We start from the raw sequence: 27,128 nt of genomic DNA, 5'->3' as shown, positions 1-27,128 counted from the left end.
AATGACAGAATTCTGAAGGGGATTTTTGCTTTTAGGACAAAAGGAGAACAATGAAAATTGTGTTCAGTGCTAGTTTTGTTGTTATAGAGGCAGTGCACACCCCAAGCAGTGAGAGTGAGCCTGTCAAGTTCCTTCCTCAGAGACTATATTCAGCATCTCAGAACCAAGCATAGCTTTGAACTGCGTCTTTGAGTGCCTGTACTTCATCTCAATTTATTTTGTGCGTCTATTAGCAATATGTGCCTTAAAGTGTAAGAAACGTTATTTGAGAAGTTATTTTTGAGATCAGGGAATGCTAGGCAATTTTTCCGTATATAATAATGGCAATTGTTTCTTCTATTTACCCCCATTTCAGCTTTGGAAAAGTTTCATAGAACACTCTACTTGCAGATAGATTGGGAAAACTGTACTTCTAACAATGTCGTACTGAGGCCAGCTAGTACTGGTTTCTGAACACCATCGTGCATGTCTTTTCCTATACTGAATTCATGACTTCACACTGGTGAATTGAAATGAAGCATTCATGGTGACTTTGCACCACAAAAATTAAGGAATGCTAAAAAAAATAAAAATAAAAATAAATAAGGTATATGGTATATAGACCCAACCATGCAGTGATAAAATGATGTCTTTAAATGATCTTCTCGTTAAAGCAATTAAGATTTACAGACATAGTTATCATTTCTGCAGATCTTTATTCCTTCTTGTGGATTAATGTTATCATCTAGCATCATTTCCTTTTAATCTGAAGAATATTTTTGGAGGGCAGGTCTACTAAGTAGAAATTCTTTTAGGTTTTGTGTTTGTTGTGGGGTCTTTATGCACCCTCTGTTTTGCTGAATTTAAAATGGACTTTGGGAAACAAACTGAAGGCTTCAGAGGGGAGGAGGGTGGGATAGGCTGGTGAAGGGTATTAAGGAGGGCACGTATTGCATGGTGCACTGGGTGTTATATGCAACTAATGAATCATGGAACTTTACATCAAAAACTAGGGATGTACTGTATGGTGACGAACATAATATAATAAAAAATTATTATTAAAAAAAGCAATAAAATTCTTGTTCGACAAGTCTTTTTGTATTATTTTATTATGTTTTGAGTTTTTGTGTGGGGGCGGTTGGTTGGTTGTTTTGTCTTGTTTTGTTTTTGTTTTTCCCGTACTTTCAGCTCTGAATTAGACCAGCCTTCTTTTTCTTTTTTTTTAAAGTATTTTTTGTTGCGAACTCATCTATTAATCATACTGTTACTTTCCTAAATGTAATGAGTAGTTTTTCTCTTGCTACTCTGAAGATCACCTCTCTTTGTTTGATTACCTTTTAAGTTGTGGTAAAAATAACCCCACATAACATAAAATGTACCACATTACCCATGTTTAAAAAAAAAACAGACATTATTTCCTTTTTTTTTTTTTAAGATTTTGTTTATTTGTAAGAGAGAGAGAGAAATCAGAGTATAAGCAAGGGGAGCAGCACGTAGAGAGAGAAGCAGACTCCCCACTAAGCAGGGAGCCCGATGTGGGACTCAATCCCAGAACCCTGGAATCATGCCCTGATCCAAAGGCAGAAGCTTAACTAAGTCACTCGGGTGTCCTGATTTTATCTTCTTAGAGCAGTTTTAGGCTCACAGCAAAACTCAGACAAAGCATAGCGATTTCCTGTATTCCCCTACAATTGATAAACCCATGTTGATAAATCTTTATCACCCAAAGACTGGAATTTGCTTAAAGGTTTACTCTTGATATTGTGCATTTTATGTTTGGAGAAAAATGTAATGACCTGTATCAACTCTTACGGAGTTATACAAAATGGTTTCATTGTCTTAAAACTCCTCTGTGCCCCACCTATCCATCCTTCCTTCCCTGCCAAACCCTGTCAACCACTGATCTTTTCACTGTCTCAAGAACTTTCTTTTATTCCAGACTGTCATTTAGTGGGAATCATACACTATCTCATGTTACATTATATTTAACTATATCATGCTTCATTGTTTTCTTTTTTTCCCAAATTTTTATTTAAACTCCAGTTATTTAATAGATGGTGTCATTTTGGTTTCATGAGTAGAATTTAGTGGTATATCAATTACAGATAACGCCTAGTGCTCACCACAACCGGTGCCTTCCTTAATACCCATTATCCATATAGCCCATCTCCCCGCCTTACTCACCTCCACCAACCTTGTTGTTCTCTATAGTTAGGAGTCTTTTATGGTTTACTTCCTTCTCGGGTTTTTTTTTTTTTTTCTTCACTTTCCCCTACGTTTATCTCTTTTGCTCTTTAATTTCACACATGAGTGAAAACAGGTGGTGTTTGTCTTTCTCTGACTGACTTTTTCAATTAGCATAATATACTCTAGCTCCATCCAAGTTGTTGCAAATGGCAAGATTTCATTCTTTTTGATGGCTGAGCAATATTCCTTTGTATAGGTATGTATAATACACCACATCTTCTTTATCCATTCATCGTTCAATGGACATTTGGGCTCTTTCCATAATTTGGTTATTATTAACTATATCATGCATCTTAACCAACTTTAAGCATACAGTTGAGGAGTGCTAAGTATATTCACATTGTTGCTTAACAGACCTCTAGAACTTTCACCTTGTAAGAATCGAACCCCATACTCATTGAAGAATAATTCCCCTTCTCCATTATCCTCTCAAGCCTTAGCAGTCACCCTTCTACTTTCTGTTTTGTCAGTTTGACTCCTTTAGATACTTCACATAAGAGGGGCCATATGTTTTTCTTTCCATGTGAGTGTAACTGGCATATTTCAATTAATACAATGCACTGGAGTTTCAGTTATGTTGCAGTATGTGATAAGAGTTCCTTCCGTTTTAAAAAATATATATTTATTCCTTAAGACAGAGAGACAGAAAGCACAGGAAAGAGAGCAAGCAGGAGCGGGGCAGGGGTGGGGAGGGCAGAGGGAGAGGGAGAAGCAGTTTCTCCCCTCTAGAGCCTGACACAATGCAGAGCTCGACCCCAGGACTCCAGGACCATCACCTGAGGAAAGGCAAACACTTAACTGACTGAGCCACCCAGGTGCCCGGCAGTTTCTTCCATTTTAAAAATGAATAATATTACATCGTCATGTATATACTATGTTTTCTTGGTCTATTCATCTATCAGTGGACATGTGGGCTGCTTCTACCCCTTGATTCCTGTGAATAATGCTGCAGCAAGCAGGGACGTACGGATAATCTCTTTGGGATCCTGCTTGCAATTCTTTTAGATATTTTCCTACATGTGGGATTGTTGATTCATACGGCAATTCTATTTTTAATTTCTTGAAGCAACTCCATACTCTTCTTCATAATGGCTAACCAATTTATATTTCCAACAACAGTGCACAGGGGTCCTCTTTGTCCACCTCCTCACCAACATTCTTCTTCTTTTTTTTTTTTTAATAGTATCCGTCCTAATGAATATGAGGTGATGACTCATTAAAGTTTTGATTTGCAATTCTCTGGTAATTCATGATATGGGGCATCTTCTCATATGCTTTTTGACCATTTGTATATTTTCTTTGGAAAAATGGCTATTCAATTCATTTGCCCATTTTTTTAAAATTAGGTTATTTGTTTTTTGTTGTTGTTGTTATTGACTTAATAGGAATCTTCATATATTTTGGATATGAATCCCCTTTTTGATATATGATTTGCAATCATTTTTTCCCACTGTCTTTTCATTCTGTTGATCATGCCCTTTGATGCACAGAAATGTTTTTAGTTTGATGTAGCCCATTTGTCTACACTGGACTTTTCTTCTTGGTCTGTGTTTTTGGCGGCGTGCCCAAGAAATCATTACTAAATACAATGCTGTTTCCATTTCACCCGTGTTCTCTTCAAGGAGTTTTATAGTTTTATGACATCTCGTTTAGGTCTTTGGTCCGTTTTGAGTTAACTTGAGTATATGGTATAAATGCAAGCATCCAATTTTGTTCTCTTGCATGTAAACCAGTCAGTTTCTCACCCTTTGTGAAAGCCAGTTTCCCAACACCATTTGTGAGAGATACTTTCCCTTCCCTCCTGAATGGTCTTGGCACCCTCACCAAAAATGATTAGACTGAATCCACGTTGGTTTGTGTTTGTATATATTTTTAAGTTATTCTTTGCATGGGGTATTTAGGGCCTGGGGCTTCTTCTTCCTTTGTCTTACCGATGTTACCTCCTCCAATCTGAACTAGTATGCAGAGCATGTATGGATGCTGTGGTAGGTAATGTGGTCTGAGACGAAGAATATATCACCCATTCCATGATTTTCACACTGACTTGAGTCACTCCAGGATCCACCCTGTTCCCTCAGGAGTATTTCTCTGTCTGTGTTCGCAGGCGTTCTTCAGTCATTTCATTATGCATTGAGTTGTGGAATTCTATGTGCTAATTCTATTATTAGTTTGCTGAGCCTCTGGGGTCCATAAATACTGTTTAAATGAAATTTAAGAAGTCGTTTATTCATTGTGGTTTATAATTGTTTTTCTGGTTTTTTTTGTTTATTTCTTTGTTTTTGTCTTTTGGGTTTTTTTCCCCCTGCTTCTCTTGTCCTTCTCAGATTGTGTTTAGAACTGTGCTGGTTTTCCTGAGACTGCTTTGAAGATTTCTGAACTGTGTCAATTTTTCAGCTTTGTCTTTCTCATTCTATGAGATGAATAAATTCTATTATTCCTTCCTCAATTTCATCATTTTTTTCTACCTGGAGAGGCAATTGAGTGAATGTTCATTTAGGTATCTAATGATAAACAAAGAATTTCTCTGTGGCTTATTCATACCATTTTATTTCTCTATTGATATTCCCTACTTGCTATATTGCTGCCATTATATGTTCATTTAATTATCTGAACTGTTTTCTTTTTTTTATTATGAACTGTTTTCTTTATAATTTCCATATACTTATATTTTTTAAGATTTTACTTATTTATTTCATAGAGAGCACAAGCATGAGCAGCAAAGAGGGGCAGAGGGAGAAAACAGACTCCCCGCTGAGCAGAGAGCCCAATGCGGGGCTTGATCCCAGGACCCTGGGATCATGACCTGAGACAAAGGCAGATGCTTAACCAATGGAGCCACCCAGGAACCCCATAAAATTTCCATATATTATAAACAGTACTCTAAAATACTGTATGGTGACTAACATAATAAAAAATATTATTAAATAAAAAAATTTTTTCTAATAAATGTAACATCCCAGTAGAAGTCTATTTTGACCTATAATTTCCCTTAGTATAGAAGACATTTGCCAGTTTCTTTTCATTTTTTTAGTCTTGTAGGTAGATATTTTTGATGATATAGTTTGTCAACATGCATTTACATTTTTTTGTAAGTTGCATACACTTTACTGCCGGATTTCTCCCCTCGGATCCACCTGCTGATATTTTGTTCAGGGTTTCCAAATTTTTATTCTTTATTTTTATTTTTCAGCCTACATTCTTAGGGATTGCCCTTGTGATTTTTGTACCGTAGATGTCACCCACGAGTTTTTTAAAAGACTGAATTCAAAGACTGCAAGTCAGTAGGGTTTCCAACCTCTGTCCTGTGATGTGCGTGTGTGTGTGTGTGTGTGTGTGTGTGTGTGTGTGTGTGTGTGAGGGGAGTGCTCTGAACTTGAATACCGGTTCTCAAGCCTCCTTCTGCTTTTACTTTCTACTGGGTTCATCTTGGTATCTCCCTGTGCGCATATTTTTTTTTCCATCACTCAAAAGTGTGTAGAGAACTCAGGTCAACTCTTCTGTTGTACTCTCACTAACAATATCTTCCCATTATATTTATAGGGGTCACAGTGCTTGACACAAAGACCACAACCTCTGACTAGTAAACACATGGGTTTTCCTCATTCATTATCAAGCAAAATCATCACTTTGGGCAAAAAATCAATGGGCTACTTCACTCCCTTCCCCACTGCTGATCAAGTCTCCCCTGGGGCACCAGCACCATTGGTTTTTGTAGCTTCTCCAGATTGTGGAGCTGCAAGCTTCTGGAACACTGAGCTAAGGTGGACAGGTGGGGAGCAGTGCTGGGCAAGAAGACTACAGATGTGTTTCTTCTTACTTGAATCTCTAGGAATTTTTCAATGATAGATATTTCACAAATTAATATTAACCTTTGATCAATTTTTAGAACTCTGAAATGGTTACCTTTGTCAGTTTGTCTTCCTCACTTACTTCTACTAAGATGTTTTGATAGCATGTCCAAGGGTTAACATTACATTAAAATTTGAAAGATTCTATAGAGTAAGAAAGAATGAACTGTTTGTTACTACAAATTCAAATAAGAGCTTTTATTTGTCTTCTAAAAAAAAAAACCTGTTTTCTCACAGTGTTTGTTTGGCCTCTTCATTCGTTCTTCATGGATTAGTAGAGTCTCCCAGAACATCAGTATTAATTCTTCTCTGTGTCCAAAAAGCTCACCCTTCTTTTCTAAAGCGTAAGTTTCTTGACAACTTTTGTATTTTATGCCTTAAAAGGACTAATCTTTCAAAGAATAAGTGCAATATGTGAACAATTCTGTAACACAATATTAAAGTGTTTCCACAGAAAAATGATATGGGAAATATTCAGGTTTAGATGTACAACTATTAGTCTATATAAACTGTTTATTCTTCAAAATGTTGTGATTTATATTTTTAAGAGTAATGAGGTATAATTCTCTATATTTCAGGCCGCCAGTTTCTTCAGAGAGTGGCAAGAATTGTTCGTATTTCAACTTTGACTCAAACAGAAGTTCTTTTGAAAATTGCTCAGAATTAAAAATATATGTTTGTAAGCACCGGGCATTTTAGTTACCTAATTTTGGTATAATGGTATCTCACCATCTATAATGAATATAGCTCTCATTTCTTCAAAAGCCATACGATTATTTTCCAGGTATTTTTCAGATACTATTTGTAGAACAATTCTAGGTTCATAACAAAAATTATCAATAAATTACACATTATAACATCTACTGTTGCTACTGTAAAGTCTTCATTAAGGTGATCAATCCACTTATATTTCCAAACGAATTGATTTCTCCTTGCCCTTAAAGTGTCTGCAAGTAAGGGTTGAACAACCCAGGGAGGCAAGGTTATCCATCAGAATTGACTCAGGAGACAGAAACCAGGGGAATTTTGGTGTAAACAATTATTATCTATTTGTAACAGAAAGCCTACTAAGAGGAAAGGTTACTAAAATAAAAACCATGAAGAATTTCTTAGGGTTGAAGGAGAGTACCCAAAGGAGAGTCACTGGGAAGCCACGTCTTCTCTCTGAAGATAGGATTTAGATGTCATTGAAGACAACGTGGCTACACCCGGCTTCATGGCAGACATGCTCATTGCTCCACAGTCCACAGGCTGAACTTGGTGAGTGGGAATCTCAGGCTGTGACTGGCAGCCAGGAAGAACCCCTGTTAGGAGGCACAGAGCAGAGGGCTGGAAGTTGTGACCGGGACTGGCCACAAAAACTTGCTGGAGGCTGAATACACGGGACTTCCTGCATGCATGAAGCTGGCAACCAAGCCATAGTGGCCAAACACCTTGAAAACACCATGAAACCAGGAAGAAGAGCGCTTTCTGCTGCAGTGTCTCTCCATTGCCTTTTACCAACAAAACTCAACCTCATGTGAGCTGACAAGGAAAAGAAGTTTATAGGATCTAGCTCCACTATCTGAGAACAGAGCACAGAGGAATGGGTAGATTTAGAGCTAAGAGTACTACATTGTTAACAGGCACTTCGGGTTATCATGCAGCAACCACGGGGTCGCTGTATAAGAGCCTTTAACATCTATTCCACCTCCTCAGAGAAAGGAACGAACAGGTATTTCTGAGTGACTGGTTACAGCACTATCAAAATTAGGTTCATTTAATGATTGGTTTCTTCTCAATCATTAATAAACAGTGTCCTTCAATACTGTTTCCAGTGTGTTCTTTTCCTTACGTGGATTTCAGATATTTAACAGACATCTTGTTTTATTAAATTTCCGAAGTCCCCACTTCTGTAACCCTTACCCAGGCTAGAAAATACTTTGATGTAAAAAATAAAATGTTAAATATTGAAAAAAACAAGAAGAAAAATTCAAGATTTTATGTGGGTCAAACAGCTTGTTACTGCCGGAATTCAGGACAAACTCTGGTAATTTGATAATGACTCAGATATTTCTACCCTAGTTCAATTACAAGAGGGATATTGATTGAACACAATTATTACTTGCCAAATAAATTCATATTTCATATACATTTATCTCTTTAATATAGACATATTATTTTTTACACATATTATTTTTTAAGGTTATTTATTTATTTATTTATTTGGCAGAGAGAGAGAGCACAAGCAGGGGGAGCATTAGTCAGAGGGAAAGGGAGAAGCAGGCTCTCCACTGAGCAGAGAGCCAGACTTGGGGGGCGCGGGGGTGCTCGATCCCAGGACCCTGGGATCATGACCTCAGTCTAAGGCAGTTACTTAACAGACTGAGCCACCCAAGCACCCCTACATATATTCTTTATACTCTGTACTGATTCCTTATACTCCCATAGAAAAATTATATGACTATTCTAAATCAAATTCTTATAATATGTAAATGGTAGCTGTAACTAATTGCTGAAGTTATGGTACAAACAACCCAAGATTGCACTACATTGAAAAATAAGCTTTTACTTCTCATTCACCAGTTTGTGCTTTAGCTGGCTGGGTTTTACTTGAGCGAGGTTGACATGCATGGGCTTGTTTCCAGATTACAGATTCAGCTCAGATCTTTACGATATATTTTATTCTTAGAAGACCAGGCTACCTGGTATATGATGTTTTATAGCAAAGATTAGCAGCTAGGTGAAATGTGCTTCTTAATGCCTGGACTCTGAACTCATAAGCTGTCACATTCCCACTCACATTATATTGTGAAAACAAGTCTCATGGCTGAACTCATCATTGATTTTCTGCAAGGTGTACTCCTTTCAAAGTGGTCAGGCAGTAGAAAGGTAGTTTGATTGAACAACAACCTAATCTACCATAATAGCTATAGGAATATTTTTCTCATTATATTTCATGAGATACAAAAGTTTGTAAAAGAAAAATATTAGGAAATAGGTGGAAAATTTAGTGTTTTCTTAACTTCCGACCTAGTTTTTGTTTCCTCTATTTCAAAATTTTTGTAGTTTTGGATAATGTTAAACATCGTCATACAGATGCTTGCACCGGTGTCCTTGATCAATTTATAAATGGGAATGAGCAGGGGTAAAGTTTAAGGACATTGGCAATGAAACCAGGCCTCTTCAGTGTAATTTCTAAATGCACACGCTAGGCTTGTGAGTCAGTTACACGACTGCTCTAGGTCACTGTCCTGTCCTGGAAAATATGATAGATCTAGTACCTTATTCACAGAGTTACTTGAAGATTATTTGAACAGTACCTTTGGCACTCAAGTATTTACTAGATCTCATCTGTTTTGACTTCAGCACTTGATGCTTCATTTCCATCACCTGTGTCATGATAACCATAACTGTAGCCACCTCATAGGGCTGATCTAAGGAATCAATAATATAATGCCTGAAGATTCTTAAAATACAGCCTGAACACATGATGTTCTTGCTATACGTGACATCGTCATATTTTGTTTTTTCCGAATATTCGATAAAGACTGATTTCCAAGAAAACTGAAGCTCTGAAACTGTCTTCTTCCTTCCATCCACGCAATCTCTATTGTTAACAATACAGTAGTTTAACTGCTCCTCAGAAGTAGAAACTGACTTAACCACTCCCATCATACACATCAAAGATATCAGCATTTTATTTCTTTCTATTTTTTTCTATCTTTAGCAGCTTTTATTACTTTCTTTTCGGTTCCTCTGCCATTCTTTGTTTATGTAATTATTTTTCATTTTCTTCTTTTATTTCATTAAATTCAATTAACCTATAGTGTGTTATTAGTTTCAGAGGTGGAGTTCAGTGATTCATCAGTCTTATATAACACCTACTGCTCTTTACCTCACATGCCTTCCTTAATGCCCATTACCCAGTTACTCCATCTCCCCAAACCCCTCCCTTCCATCAACACTCAGATTGTTTCCTATGGTTAAGAGTCTCCTATAGATTGTCTCCCTCTCTGATTTCATCTTGTTTTAGTTTTCCCTCCCTTCCCCTACAAACCTCTGTTTTGTTTCTTAAATTCCACATGAGTTAGATCATATGGTAATTGCCTTCTCTGACTGACTTATTTCACTTAGCATAATACCTTCTAGTTCCACCCATGTTGTTGCAAAAGGCAAGATTTCATTTTTTGATGGCTGAGTAGTATTCCATTGTATAATATACACCACATATTCTTTATCCACTCGTCTGTCAATGGACATCTGGGCTCTTTCCATAGTTTGGCTATTCTGGACATTGCTGCTATAAACATTGGGGTGCAGGTGCCCCTTCGGATCACTACATTTGTAACTTTGGGGTAAATACCCAGTAGTGCAATTTCTAGGTCATACAGTAGCTCTATTTTCAACTTTTTGAGGAACCTCCATACTGTATTCCAGAGTGGTTGCAAAAGCTTGCAATTCTGCCAGCACTTTAAGAGGGTTTCCCTTTCTTTGCATGCTTACCAACTTCTGGCGTTTCCGGACTTGTCAATTTTAGCCATTCTGACTGGGGTGAGATGGGATCTCATTGTGGTTTTGATTTGTATTTCCCTGATGCCAGCTGATGTTGAGCATTTTTTCATCTGTCTGATGGCTATTTGTATGTCCACTTTGGAATAATGTCTGTTCATGTCTTCTGTCCATTTCTTGACTGGTTATTTGTTCTTTGAGTTTGATAAGTTCTTTATAGATTTTGGATACTGGCCCTTTATCTGATAAGACATTGGCAAATATCTTCTATTCTGTCGGTTTTTTGGTTTTTCTCCACTCTTTCTTTTGCTGTGCAAAATAATTATTGCATTTTAAAACAGCGTTTTGAAAATTCAATACACGTCATGTACGGGCACTAAACAAGAGTAATTTATTTCTGGACATGCATTTCCACTCTTGAAATCAAGTTGCAATTACCGTTCTTTCTCTTATTGGTCAAGAACTGCTGTCTCCTCACCCAGTGTCTTACTTTGGACATATATAATGGTTTTCTCCTTTGGAACTGAAGGCATTTTTAAAGGAATTGTCAAGGTTTGCCAAGATAGCCTGTTTGGTTTCTAGATTTGGGGAACCTATCGGGGCCTAGGGGAAGAAGACACTGAAATGTCCTTTTCCTTCCAGTGTTTTGTATCCCATCCACACATATGTACTGCATACCATGAAGAATGGAGAAAAGTAAGAGAGAAGCTGCTTAATATTAACATTCTGATGTGTAACACCTCCAGGTGTTCTCCCAAAGTATTTTTATATATCTACATACTCCTTAGAAAGGTGCCTAATGTCTTACATGTACCCATAAGAAGCCATGGGAAAACTTCAGTAGAGTGAGCGTAAGTCGAGGATCCTCCAAAAGCACTGAAGATATAGAAATATGGAACAGTATTTTCAGGGAGTTGATCAAGTGTGAGGTCAGAGTAGAAAGAGTCATGGAGGGGTGCCTGCGTGGCATAGTCATGTAAGTGTCTGACTCTTGAGTTCAGTTCAGGTCATGATCTCAGGGTGATGAGATGGAGCCTGTGTCCGCTCCATGCCTAGTGAGGAGTCTGCTTATGACTCTCTCTCCTTCTCCCTCTACCCCCCCACCATTCAAATAAGTAAATAAATCTTTAAAAAAAGAGATACATACAGAGAGACCATACTGTCTTGGTGATTATAGCTTTGTAATAAAGCTTGAAGTCCAGAATTGTGATGCCTCCAGTTTTGGTTTTCTTTTTCAACATTCCTTTGGCTATTTCTGGTTCCATACAAATGTCAAGATTGTTTGTTCTAGCTCTGTGAAAAATGCTGGTGGTATTTTGATAGGGATTGCATTGAATGTGTAGATTGCCTTGGGTAGCATAGACATTTTAACAGTATTTTTTCTTCCAATCCATGAGCATGGAATGTTTTTCCATTTCCTTATGTCTTCCTCAATTTCTTTCGAATTGTTCTATAGTTTTCAGATCCTTTACCTCTTTGGTTAGGTTCATTCCTATGTATCTTATGATTTTTGGTGCAATTGTAAATGGGATTGATTCCTTGATTTTTATTTATTCTGCCTAATTATTAGTATATTGAAATGTAACTGACTTCCGTGCATTGCTTTTATATCCTGCACCTTTTCTGAATTCCTGTATGAGTTCTAGCAAATTTTTGGTGGAGTCTTCTGGGTTTTCTACATAGACTATCATGTCATCTATGAAAAGTGAAAGTTTGACTTCTTCTCCCCACTGTTGGTGGGAATGCAAAGTGATGCAGTCACTCTGGAAAACAGTATGGAGGCTCCTGAAAAAGTTAAAAATAGAGCTACCTGTTTATAGCAGAAATGTCCACAATTGCCCAAATATGGGAAAAGTCTTGATGTCCATCAACAGATGAATGGCTAAAGATGTAGTATATATACAATGGAATATTACTTAGTCGACAAAAAGAATGAAATCTTGCCATTTGCAATGATGTGGATAGAACTAAAGGGTGTTAGGCTAAGGAAAATAAGTCAGTCAGAGAAAGTCAAATACCATATGATATCACTAGTATACAGAATTTAGGAAACAAAACAGATGAACATAGGGGAAGGAAAGGAAAAATAACATAAGATGAAAATTGAGATGGAGGCAAAGCATAAGAGACTCTTAAGTACAGGGAACAAACTGGGGGTTGCTGAAGGGGAGGTGGGTGGGAGGAAGGGACAATTGGGTGGTTGGCATTAAGGACGACACTTGATATAAAGAGCACCGTGTGTTATATCCAGCTGATGAATCACTAAGTTGTACCACTGAAACTTAAAAAAAAAAAAGTTTCAGAGAAGTCAGGGATATAAAGATCAATATGGTAGTTTTCTCTGTGTCTAAATTTTGAGAATATCCATTAGTTGTTGAACATAATGGGCTCGTTTTTTTAGTTCCCAGAGTTAAAAAGTATTCATTTCAGTAGCAAATTCAGGAGAGATGGTGCCTTTTATAATTTACTGTGGGTGCAGCAGAGCAGAAAGTATATTCTTTGCAGGTGCTCCATTCCAAGGAAAATGCAAAAAGGACAATGTTGTCTTTGTCCAATCTCGTGCACCCAGTTTATTCATCTGAAAATTTTATTTTCTGATAATTAATGAGGGTAAAGTTATGGATAAAATAAGACTTTATCATTTAAAAATTATAGCTCTGTCCTTAATTACAACCCTGGGTTCTTTGTGGCCCCTCCCAAGGCAATGTGTAAATATCTAGCTTTCGTCCCCCTCAAATGCTCTGGATTGGGTAAGAATAATAATGCATTCTGAGAGGGGATCAAAAATAATTTTTATAAGACAGACCAATGTGATAATATCAAATGTTATGACATGTATAATTATGATCTTACAAGGAGAGGGAAACAATTACCAGAGGATTATTTGCAGAAATAATGACTGAAGCTGTTTCTAATTTGTTGAAAAACAAGTTAAATTCAGGAAGCCCAGCAAAACCCAAACAACAGAAATAAAAACTAAATCACATATGGGCACATCGTAGCCACACTTCTGAAACAGATAAAAAATATTGAAAGCAATGAGAGAATAACAACACTTTATATCCCTAGAAATTAATTTGAAATAATGAAATGTAGGAGATACTAGAATATTCATCTCAAGTAAAAAACCCTGCTAGCCCAGAATTCAATATTATGAATAGTCATAGAGATGAAGGTAAATTAAGACATTTTCAAAAACTACTTGGAACATCCATCACTAACAAGCCTGCAGTGCAAAAAGTGCTCAAAGAAGGAAATTTGTCAGGTTTATCTGTAATAGTTTCATTAGAAAACTGGGTGTTCCATGCAACTAATGAATCTTTGAACACTACCTCAAAAACTGATGATGTAGTATATGTTGGCTAATTGAACATAATAATAAAATAAATAAATTATTTGATTAATTAATTAAAATTAAAAAATAAAAATCTTTTAAAAACCTGGGTATTTGGGATGGCATAAGTATATATAAAGTTATAAATATCTGGGGAAATATGAAAGACAATCTTCTGTTAATTTTTTGCAGTATACATGGCCATTCAAACCAAAGTTTGTACGTTTCTCCCAGTTTTTACAATGTATGTCATATGTAATACATAGGACAACTATATACCATAATGGATAGGGGAGGTGAACATTAAACCTGCTCCATACAGGATTTCTTAAGTTCTATAACTAATGCTACCTAGACTGTGGAAAGCTAAGAGTGTGTACTGTAATCATAGAACAACCACTAAAAATGAAATGTAAAGAGGGATAGCCTAGAAGCCAATATACTAATTGAAATGGAGTTCTAAAAAATATTCAAATAATCCCAGAGAAGGCAGGCACAGAGTGCACAAAGACAAAATAAATTATCAACCCAGAAGTATGTTGTTTTGGAATTAACACATATAATATGAATAGTATATATATGATGACATGATTAAGAAAAGAATTCTTCTATCCCAGATTCTTACTCTGTTTATTCTTCACCATAAATATGTGTTATTCAGATTAAATTAGTATTTTTTGGCATATTCAATTTAGGCTGCCTTCCCTTGAAATGGATATAGTATTTCCCAGACTATAAAAAAAATAGGTTTACAATAATCTTATGTCTCTTATTTAAATCTCCAAATATATATTAGCACCTAAAAATAAAGTTCTACCCTTTCATTCACATAATCATTGCCATTATCTTCCTCATAGTAAAAAAAAAAAAAAATCCCTATATGTAAAGTTTATCAAAGGCAAAATTATTTGCCAGACTTTGGCGATCATTGTTGCTAAAGAAAAATTTCTGTGGTTATTCTCAACCCAGGCCATATAGGATTTGGAACCTATCTTGAAAACTGAAAATCATGCAAGAAGAAAAGGGGTTGGGAAGAAGAAAAGAAAAAGAGAAAGAAAAACACCAAATGATGGAATTCTTGAATATTGATTATAAAGTACAAATATTTAGAGTGAATAAAAGTACAAGAGATAAAAAGGGACCTCCAAAAAGAAGTTAGTGTCTGAGGGTTGGGTGACAGGAAAAAACCAAAGAAATTCGAAAAAGTCAAAAAGAGGAAATCCAAAAAACGAAAACAAGAACTTTTAAATGAATAATTGATGGCGTGATTAAAGAACAGATTAGAAACAATTAGGGAGAAAGTAAGTGAATTGAAAGACACTTGAAGACAAGAGAAAAGGAGGGAGAAACTATAAAAGCTACTCAGGCATGAGGGATAATATTTACAGGGTGGATCAGAATGACAGGGAGAATGCAGATAAGTCATACCGGAAGAGAGCATATGTGATTGTAGTCAGGATTGGTAGCCCACTGGATCCTCCCATTCAGGAAACACAGTTCATTGCTATCAGAAAAGATACCTGTAATGAACACCTAGCTACATCATGATAAAACTATTTCTAGTTCCCATCCTTCCATTTTCTTTTAAAGCTATGACAAATTGGATTGTTGTCCCAACAGCTCACTGAAACCATTCTGTTTTGTACACCCAACGATAAACTCTCATCTTACTGGCTTAGCAGCAGCACTCCACAGAGTGGATCATCCATTCTTCCTGGAAACACTTTTTTCACTTGGTACCCATGGCAATACATTTTCATGGGCTTGATTCCTATCTCATCATCATGCTTTCAATCTTGCTTGCTGATTTCACCTCTTCTCTTCTACCTCTTTACATTAGAAAGTCACAGAGCCCATCGTAGAACTTCCTCTTGTTTATATCCACTTTAAGTTCCTGGGTGATAGTCTCAGTTACTTGTTTTAAGCACCACCTGTAAGCTGAAAAGCCCAATTTTATACTTTCTGGCCCAAATCTCACCATTCACCTCAGGACATTGATATCCGACTCCTTGTTCAACTGCTGCACTGGTGTGTTTCATGAAAAATTCACTCTTCGCGCATCCAGTCCAAACACAGACTCCTGATCACACCTAATCTTTTCCAGCTCATGGAATGGAAACAGATTCAGTCTGTTTTCAGATACTCAAGGTAAAGCACATGCCTCACTCGTGACTCCTCTCTGTCTTTCTCAGGCCACGTTTTCACATTAGAGTCCTCTTAACACTGACTTCAAAGTATTCCAGAGTCCAGTCTCTCACTGCCATTGCCACTCTTTACCTTAGTCCAAGCCACCACATCTCTTGCCTGAATTATTCTGAGTCTCCCTGATTTTGCTCTCAATTTTTATATTTCATTTTAACTGCCAAGTTGAGACTAACATAGTCAGAGCATGTTGTTCATCTGTTCATGCTTCTTGATAAGGTACAGCTTTACTTAACAAAAGCCTGGGTGATCTGAGCCCTCTTCCATCATGCATATTTCTTTATAATATAGCATTGGTCAATCTTTTCTTCATTAGCTCTCCCAAACAACCCACCAAGGAGTCTTTACAGACACATTATCACCATGAAAATTCAAAACCAAAAATATGTCATATATCTCTTTACGTACTATCTGTACAGTACTATCTGTACTTTTTACATAAAATCAGCAAGATTTTTTCACTGCCATCACCACAGAAATACAATTATATGAGAATATTATTAAAAACAACAGACCAACAAATGGGACAACCTGGAAGAAATGGATAAATTCCTAGAAACATGAACCTCCAAAACCAAGACAGGAAGAAATGGAAAACTTGAACACATGGTTAACCAACAAAGAAATTGAATCAGTCATCAAAATCTCCCAACAAACAAAAGTCCAGGGCCAGATGGCTCCCAAGGGGATTTCTGCCAAACATTGAAGGAAGAGTTAATTCTTAGTCTTCTCAAAAAATTTAAAAAAAAAAAAGAAGAAAGAAGAAAAAGAAAGAAAGAAAGAAAGAAAGAAAGAAAGAAAGAAAGAAAGAAAGAAGAGAAATGTGAGTAAAACTTCCAAATTCACTCTATTAGGCTAGCATTACCCTAATAACAGAACCAGACAAAGACTCCACTATGAAAGAGGACTATTGGCCAATATTCCTGGTGAACGTGGATGCAGATTTTCTCAACAAAATACTAGCAAATCAAATCCAACAATAATTTAAAGTATTAAGTGGGATTTAATTTTTGGCTGCAAGCGTGGTTCAATATTCACAAAACAATGTCATACTCTTAGAAAAAAAGGATAATTTTCCCAGCACCATTTATTGAAGAGACTGTCTTTTTTTCCACTGGATGTTTTTTCCTGCTTTGTCAAAGATTAGTTGCCCAAAGAGCCGAGGGTCCATTTCTGGGTTCTCTATTCTGTTCCATTGGTCTATGTGTCTGTTTTTGTGCCAGTACCATGCTGTCTTTGTGATCACAGGTTTGTAGTACAACTTGAAATCCGGCATTGTGATGCCCCCAGCTTTGTTTTTCCTTTTCAGCACTTCCTTGGTGATTCATGGCCTTTTCTGGTTCCACACAAATTTAAGGGCTGTTTGTTCCAGTTCTTTGAAAAACGTCATTGGTATTTTGATCGGGATGGCATTGAAAGTGTAGATTGCTCTGGGTAGCATGGACATTTTAACTATGTTAATTCTTCTGATCCATGAGCATGGAATATTTTTCCATCTTTTTGTGTCTTCTTCAATGACTTCAGAGGGGAAGGGGGTGGGGGAATGGGATAGGCTGGTGATGGGTAGTAAGGAGGGCACGTATTGCATGGTGCACTGGGTGTTACACGCAACTAGTGAATCATCGAACTTTACATCAAAAACCAGGGATGTACTGTATGGTGACTAACATAATTAAAAAATATTATTATAAAAAAAGAAAAAAGGATAAGAACTATTTGATCATTTCTATAGATGCAGAAAAAAGCATTTGACAATGCACAACATCCACTCCTGATTAAAAAAAAAAAAAAGCCTCAATAATGCAGGGATAGAGGGAATATACTTCAAAGTAATAAAGACCACATATGAACCCTGCAAAGCTAATATCACCCTCAATGGGGAAAAACTGAGAACTTTCCCTCTACAGTCCGGAACAAGATCGAGATGTTCACTCTCACCATTGCTATTTAGCACAGTACTGTTGGTCCTAGCCTCAGCAGTCAGACAACATAAAGACATAAAAGGCATCAAAATCAGCAGGGAAGAAGTCAAACTTTCACAATTTGCAGATGACATGATACTCTATAGAGAAAACCCGAAAGACTGCACCAAAAAATTGCTAGAATTGATGCAGGAATTCAATAAAGTCACAGAGTGTAAAATCAAACGTACAGAAATTTGTTGCATTTCTAACTCCAGTAATGAAGCAGCAGAAAGAGAAATCAGGTAATCAATACCAGTTACAACTGCACCAAAATCGTGAGTTACGAGGAATAAACGTAACCAAGAAAGTGAAAGACCTGTACTCTGAAAACTATAAAACACTAATGAAAGAAATTGAGGAAGACAAGAAGAAATGGAAAAATATTCTTTGCTCGTGGATTGGAAGAGCAAACATCTCCAAGTGCAATAAGCAAAAGGCAATAAAAGGCAATACGCCATCCCCAAAGTGGGATTGCTGGATCATGATACTTCTGTTACTAATGTCTTTAGGAATGATGGGTAAACATTACCCATTTCTTGTTACAAGAGGAGGAATGATGCTATGAAAAGCCCACAGCGAATATCATTCTCAATGGGGAAAAACTGAGAGCTTTTCCCTTAAGATCAGGAACATGACGGGGATGCCCACTCTCACCACTTTTGTTCAGCGTAGTACTAGAAGTTCTAGCCTCAGCAATCAGACAACAAAAAGAGATAAAAGGTATTCAAATTGGCAAAGAAGAAGTCAAATTCTCTCTCTTTGCAGATGACAAAGAACTTTATGTGGAAAACCCAAAAGACTCCACCCCCAAATTACTAGAATTCATATAGCAATTCAGCAACGTGGCAGGATAGAAAATCAATGCTCAGAAGTCATTTGCATCTCTATACACTAACAGTATGACTGAAGAAAGAGAGTTTAAGGAGTCAATCCCATTTACAATAGCACCAAAGACCATCAGATACCTAGGAATAAACCTAACCAAAGAAGTAAAAGATCTATAGTCTAGAAACTACAGAAAACTTATGAAAGAAATTGAGGAAGACACAAAAAGATGGAAAAATTCCGTCCTTATGGATTGGAAGAACAAATATTATGAAAATATCTGTGCTGCCTAGAGCAATCAACATTTTCAATGCAAATCCTATCAAAATACCATCAACACTTATTACAGAGCTGGAACAAACAATCCTTAAATTTGTATGGAACCAGAAAAGACCCTGAATTGTCAGGGGGTTGCTGAAAAAGAAAACCAAAACTGGAGACATCACAATGTCTGAATTCAAGCTATATTACAAAGCTTTGATCATCAAGGCAGCATGATATTGTCACAAAAACCGACACGTAGATCAGTGGAACAGAACAGAAACCCCAGAAATGAACCCTCAACTCTATGGATGACTAATCTTTGATAGATCAGGAAAGAATATCCAAAGGAAAAAAGACAGTCTCTTCAATAAATGGTGCTCGGAAATTGGACAGCCACATGCAGAAGAATGAAGCTGGACCATTCTCTTACACCATACACAAAGATAAACTCTAAATGAATGAAAGAAAGAAATGTGAGACAGGAAACCATCAAAATCCTAGAGGAGAACATAGACATTGGCTACAGTGACCTCTTTAAAGACATGTCTCTAAGGCAAGTGAAACAAAAACAAAAATGAACCTTTGGGATTTCATCAAGATGTAAAGCTTTTGCACAGCAAAGGAAATAGTCAACAAAACTAAGAGGCAGCCCACGGAATGGGAGAAGATATTTGCAAATGACATTACAGATAAGGGACTGGTATCCAAGATCTATAAAGAACTTCTCAAGCTCAATCCCCAAAAAACAAATAATCCAGTCAAAAAAAATGGGCAGAAGACATGAACAGACACTTCTCCAAAGAAGACAAACAGATGGCCAACAGACACATGAAAAAACGTTCAACATCACTAGCCATCAGGGAAATACAAATCAAAACCACAGTGAGATGCCACCTTACACCAGTTAGAATGGCAAAAATTAACAAGACAGGAATCAACAAATGTTAGCAAGGATGTGGAGAAAGAGGAACCCTCTTCCACTGTTGGTGGGAATGCAAGCTGGTACAGCCACTATGAAAAACAGTGTGGAGGTTCCTCAAGATGTTAAAAACAGAGGTACCCTACTACCCAGCAATTGCACAACTGGGTATTTACCTCAAAGATAAAGATGTAGTGAAAAGAAGGGGTACATGCTCTCCAATGTTCACAGCAGCAATGTCTGCAATAGCCAAACTGTGGAAGGAGCCGAGACGTCCTTCAACAGATGAATGGATAAAGATGTGGTTCATATATACAATGGAATATTACTCAGCCATCGGAAAGGATGAATACACACTATTTTCATCATTAAGAATGGAAATGGAGGGAATTATGCTAAGTAAAATAAGTCAAGCAGAGAAACACAATTATCATATGGCTTCACTCATAGGTGGAACATAAGGAATAGCATGGATGACCACAGGGAATGGGAGGGAAAACTGAATGGGAAGAAATCAGAGAGGGATGCAAACCATGAAAGACTCTGGAGCCCGGGAACAAAACTGAGGGGGAATGGGATAAGTGGATGATGGATATTAAGCAGGGCTGGTGTGGTGATGAGCACTGGGTGTTATATGCAACTAATGGATCGCTGAACACTATATCAAAAACTAATGATGTACTGTATACTGGCTAATTGAACATAATAATAAAAACATAATTTAAAAATAATAGCAATACAGAAGATTAATATAAATAAATAATAAATAAATAAATAAATATTAAAAAATAAGGAATGATGAAAAGAATTTCATTTGATGCAAACTAGATAATTGGATTTAAATTTTTTATTTAAATTCATCAAAATTCTTTTGATATTTGTATGTAATTAATTTGGGTCAAAAGTCTACCTTTCTGGACCTTCTATTTTTGTGTTTAAGGGCAATGCTTAAAAATTACCTTTGTTTTCTCCCTATATAGCTAAAATTGGGTTTTTGTCATTTATGACAAATATCCCTATTAAATAAGAGACATCTGGTTATGATTGGAGGATGAATCAATGGATAATGTCATTAGTAGTTACTTAATATTGTAACCTCTACCATGGTTGTATAGTTCAATATTGTCTAATGTTTTAACCTTCCCAGAGACATTTATTTTTATCATGTGAAATTTAAATAACTTATTTACGAATAATAAAATTGAATGTAGGAATCTTAAGAACTAGGGCAGAGAAATTGAGAACGGTTTAGGAGTTGGCGATAGGAGCAACAGTTACCATAAAGTTGAAAATGTAATAATTCTTCAAAGTCTTGGAGATAAATATCATTAAATTCCTGTTGTTAATGGGCTGATGGTTTCAGATTTTTCCCATTCTAACACTAATGACATAAGAAGAGTATAAGGGAAAGAAGTGCGTTATGCCAAGATTTACCAACCTGTGTAAAAATAGAACTGACACATTTAAGATACTCTTAAAAGACTTGAATTTTCAGGTCTCAGCATTTGTGACTGAGAAAAAAGCAAGTTAACAGATGGGTGGTCAAATCTCTGACCCCAGTATCTTTCAGAACATAAAAATTTCTGAAAGTCACATACCAATTAGATGCCAGACTATAAGCTGAAAGTCTCGGACATTCTGGAGGTGTGTGATAAAGTGTCTTCAGAATAGCCCAAGTGTAAGGATTTCCTGTTCAAATTTTAAGTGACACATTGATGAGAAATCTACTTTTTCTACTATTGCTTCACTCTGTGCTCTCTCACAGGGCGGGGAGTCTGTGAAGACCACAGATACTACCTGTTTACAAGAATAACTTGGTCTGCGCCTGGAAGATGCGCAACTCTCTGGCCAACAGAAGGTATGTGTCACTGCCGCCCTGTCTCTCCAGCCACCTCATCTGGTGGGAGACACAAATGCTGGATGGGATGCACCTTAGGCACAGCTAATGCACGACGAAATCACGGAGAACACTGGTTATCTCTATTCTAACAATGCAGGGTAACAAACAGGAATAAGTATGAACTATGTTCAAAAATTTCTTAAATATTCAAATTCTTGCCTGTGGAGGAGTAATCAAGTGTAGACACACACGTATGATAAGAGTTTATAAATCAATATAATTTCAAGTGAAATCTCGTAAACATGATGCATGACAAGGAACGGTTAATTTTGATTTGTCACCAACATAGATATAATTTCATATATTACTTGATCTTTAGCCCAGCCTTTAAAAATAGATTTTTAAAATAACCCCTTGCAAGTATGAAGGTCAAAGGTAATTCTTCATATACTTTCTTAAATAAAACCAGTCTAATTTTTCATAATATCAGGATGAGGTAATTTCTATAATATGCTAATTTCAGCTTACCTATGAACAATGATAAGATTTCTAAAAAAATTGAACAAAACTTTGCAAAAGTTTTTAACCACACTGATAAAGACATCCCTGCGAATCATGTTACATTTATGATATGAATCAGAAACGATGATATGGCAACTGTGTTAAAAATAGAAATAAATAACATATTATTGAGAGTTTATAAATGCCAGCTTAAATCTTAAGTGTTTTACATGCATTATAGTTTACATATCTTTATCCCAATTATAGATTAGTAACTAGGTAGCTAGACATGAAGTAACTTTTAAAACGTCACACCTTGTAAGTTTGAAAGCCAGAAGTGATTCTAGAGCTCACCGACTGCAGAGCTAATTATGTGAACTACTTAATTACATTTATCTGACTTGCTACAATTGTTTACACAATAAAGCTACCTTCACTGCCTTTGACAGCCATCGGTGGCTTCTGAGTTCACACCAACACTCTTCTTCCATAAATGATCTCTACTTTTATTTATCATTTTACAGTTGCATATATTGGCCATTATCAATTACCCTTTTGAGGTGTCCTATAAGGATCTTTTCTGTTATTTATTTATTTATTTATTTTGGTTTTCAGTATTGTTCAGGTTTTGGATAAGTTTAGTGTGTCATGTGGCATATTTTACCATATACAGTATTTCATTAAAACTTAACGATTTCCAGAATTCTACAGTCATCCAAAATAAAAGGTCATTTAATAAGATCTCATACCCTTTATTAAGTAAATATGTCACCAAATTAAAGTGATTGACTGCAGGAAATTCCTGTATATGCTAACACTACTATTCCCCCAACTTTAGAATACTCGATCGTTAACCATTCATGGATTTTAAAAATTGTCATAATTTTAATCCAGCTATTCTAACAACGTGTCTACGGAATCTGACTTTAAGTTAATAAGGTTATCATTCTTTATGAGTTTCTTTATTCCTCACTAATTTATTGCTGTTCATGGCTACAACCGAAAATATTGCATCAAACATGGAATATCACTTTAAAAATAATTTATTCTATGATGAAACACTTATTTAAAGCTCTGAGAAAATTAGAAACAGACTTTTATATCATTCAACTGCAAAAGAGTGTTACCACTTACCTCACACTCCACCCAGTGTGATTCTAGCAGCACTCTTGTCATTACCTACACCATTTATCAACGACGTAAGTTCAGTTTTCATAGAGCACAGTCCCTGAGACGACTCAGCTGCTGAGATGAATGACCAAAGAGAAAACCTCTCAGAGCCAAATCTGGTTAAGAACTCAAGAAGACAGCAATTGAAAGGTAAGGGCACTAAAAGCTCTAATTCAGTAACTGGGCAGGAAATGTTCTATGCAGAATTAAATCTTCAAATGCTTCTGAGGATCTTCAAGGGAATGACAAGAACTACCATTGCAAAAATAAAGCACACAGTACAGCACACAGTACAGCTGTTCCAGGCTGTGAACCTGAAGGGCAGAGGTTTGGGGAAAGAGTAGGGAATGATCTCACATATTTTTCATTTGTGAGGCCAGAGCTTAAAACTGGAATATGATATTGTTATTGAAATCTGAGGACTAACTTTACTCAGGCATTGTTGTAATTCATAGTCTTTGCCCAACAACTCGTGGAGCATTATGTTTACTGAAAATTAAATGGCATATGACCAGAAAGATTACAATGGTAGATATGCATTTATGGTCTATGTTTATACCTATGATTCCCTGCACATTTTGGTTGTCTTGTACGTAAATTGTCTAAACTTTGGTCTCCATCCATACACCCTTTCTCAGTGCTTCATTTCTCTCCCCGCAGATTTGCCATTATCTCTAGAGAAGTTCATTGCTGGGATTTTGGGAATCACCTGCCTTGTCTTGACATACGTTGTAGCAAGAATGATAAGTTCTCTTCCCTGTAAGTAAATCTTTGAATGATTATGAGAGATCTTTACATTTCAATGATCATCAGTGCCTCTAAGTATTTCAAGTGTCATGGAATGGAACTTTCCTTTTCATGTATGCATTTAGACTAAATGTGGAATGCTTATTCTGAATTTCTCAAAACCATAAATAACAATGATTGTGGAAAATATGCATATATTCATAATTGAGAAACACAGGTTAATTCTTGAGACTGGTTAAACGAAATACTGTAAGAGATGCCAAAGTTTGGCTGTTTAAGCTTTTGAATTGATTTCTCCTCAAATCTTCATGGTATTATTAATTGATCTTGGTAAATCAGTTTTATGCCAGAATATTCTAATCTTAAAAAATACACCACATTTCAAACAGAAAAACTAAAATGATTACAAGGATTTTTTTTCCTTATAATTTCCTTAATCTTTCCTTGTACATCACTTGTAATTTCCTTAATTAATATTTTTAGGTAGTGGACCACCACACCAGAACAATTCACGCCCAGTTACAAGAATCCAAGAAGGTATGTAATGATTTTTATAGTTCTGATATTAGTACAGTTGATATTTTGTCTCCATCTAGACTGTACAAAATCAAAGTAGAGTTTCAGGGGAGACTTAAATTATAAAATATAGATAATAGATAATAGATGTTAATAAGTAATGATTAGAAGAGAGTATTCCTTCTTAGGCAACAATATGAAGAAATCCTATTTTAAAATCACCATACCCATTGTTACCAATTGCCTCAAATTTCCTCCTGCTATAACAGAAAAGAGAAATCATTTTACAATGCCTAAAAAGTGGTTTGTTCAGTGACTCAAAGGACATGTAGAGATTGGCATTTTGTGTGTTTCCTTTATATGGGTTCATGGATATGTTATATAAACGTGTGTGTGTGTGTGTGTGTGTGTGTGTGTGTGTCTGCAAGTTGTAAATTTGTGTGTTTTAATATTCAAAGCTGTTTGGATAATATCTCATAATCTTTCTTTAGCTTATCCCTGTGGTCATTGCCCAAAAGAGTGGCTTACATTTTCCAACAATTGCTATTACATTAGCACTGAAAAAAAAACATGGAATGAGAGTTTGACATCCTGTGTTTCTAAGAACTCTAATCTGCTCTACGTAGACGAAGAGGACATGGTAAGATTTTAAACGTTTCCAGCATCTTATTAAAAGCTTATCAGTTGAGGGGTGCCTGGGTAGCCCAGTCCGTTAAGATTCTGCCTTCAGCTCAGGTCTTGATCCCAGGGTTCTGGGATCCAGTCCCACATCAGACTCCTTGCTCAGCAGGGAGGCTGCTTCTCCCTCTGCCTGCTTCTCCCCCACCTTGTGCCCTCTCATTTTCTCTCTCTCTGACAAATAAATAAATAAAATCTTTTTTAAAAAAGCTTATCAGTTAATATTATATCGGTAGAATTCATCCATATTTTTGTACATTTTAAGTCCGTTACTATTCCATAGTTTGACTCTACGATATTTTATTTATATTTTTATACCTTTAATGTACATTTGATATTTTCCACGTCTTGCTTTTCCCTGAAAACCGTGCTTCTATAAAGGTGCTTCTTACCTGAAATAACGTTACTATTTAATTTTACCACACATCAAGGAAACTAAACCTAAGATTGTGCAACTTGATCACAAAGTAGTGAGAACCACGTGATAACAAATCAGAGCAGGAAATAGTTTAGAGCCTCTATCAGCCTTGCCCATTTTAAAATTATGAAATATCTCTGCTTATTTTCAGACCTTACATCAATGGAATCATGCAGTGTGCATTTTTATGTGTGTCTCCTTTCAGTCTCATGTGATATTTGTAATCCACCTATACCATCGCATTTGGCTATAACTTGTGAATTTTCACTGCTGTCTTATATGAATATGGCCTTTTAAAAGCTGGTCTCAGAAATTTAGTTCCTTTTTAGTATGAAGTATTATGAATAATTATTTTATGAAAAGCCTTTTCTATGTCTTTTTTTAAACTATCAATTAATTAATTAATTAATTTACTTATTTATTCATTTGAGAGAGAGAGTGTGGAAAGGGGCAAAAGGAGAGGGAGAGACAGAGAATCTCAAGCAGAGTCTGTGCTGAGCATGGAGCCCAACACAGGGCTGATCTCACCACCCTGAGCTCGTGACCTGAGCCGAAAACAAGAGTCAGATGCTTAACCAACTGAGCCACCCAGGTGCTCCGCCCTTATATGTCTTTTATTGTAACTACAAATGGTAGTTATAATAACTTATTATACATAACTGCATAGAATATAATATACTATATTTATGGAATATAAATATATTTGTCATAATAAAATACTAATGTATAAATATAACATTATAATTGTATTTAAATAAAATTATAGCACATTTTCTTCTAAGCATTAATATGAAATTGCATGGTCATAGATATGTTAAATTATCCCTACACTTCTCTAGTGTATTGTATAAATATACATTGTACAAAGTAGTCCCTTGATCCAAAACTCAATAGTCTCCGAAAAATTAATACAACAATTTCTGATCATTATATAGTATCATTTTTCTGGCCTGTGAATCATTAAGCTATTCTCTTCAGTAAGAATGAGAAGTACTTGAGTATGTCTCCTGCCCATTTCTCCTAGATGGTGTCCTCTTTCCCCTCTCTAGTCCTTGCCATATTTTTCTTAAAGATTTTATTTATTTATTTGAGAGAGAGATAGCAAGAGAGAGCACAAACGGGGAGGAGAGGGAGAAGCAGGCTCACCGTGGAGCAGGGAGCCTGATGCAGGGCTCCACCCCAGGG

The 27,128-nt window shown here is 36.2% G+C and overlaps 1 protein-coding gene across 1 annotated transcript in view; it reads left to right on the top strand.

Annotated features, from left to right (window-relative positions):
• Nucleotides 1–25,499, top strand: part of LOC113257891 (NKG2-A/NKG2-B type II integral membrane protein-like) — a 35,447-nt gene extending 9,948 nt beyond the window's left edge. Inside the window, exon 4 of the mRNA XM_044385407.2 lies at nucleotides 25,339–25,499. Within this exon, the coding sequence (XP_044241342.2) occupies nucleotides 25,339–25,499 (161 nt within the window). The remainder of the gene's footprint in view (nucleotides 1–25,338) is intronic.
• Nucleotides 25,500–27,128: the final 1,629 nt, after the last annotated feature.

This window comes from Ursus arctos, unplaced genomic scaffold (assembly GCF_023065955.2).
Source record: "Ursus arctos isolate Adak ecotype North America unplaced genomic scaffold, UrsArc2.0 scaffold_26, whole genome shotgun sequence".
NCBI classification, from domain to species: Eukaryota; Metazoa; Chordata; class Mammalia; order Carnivora; family Ursidae; genus Ursus; species Ursus arctos.
Note: the sequence above shows the minus strand (reverse complement) of the source record. Positions and strands in the feature narration are given on the sequence as shown.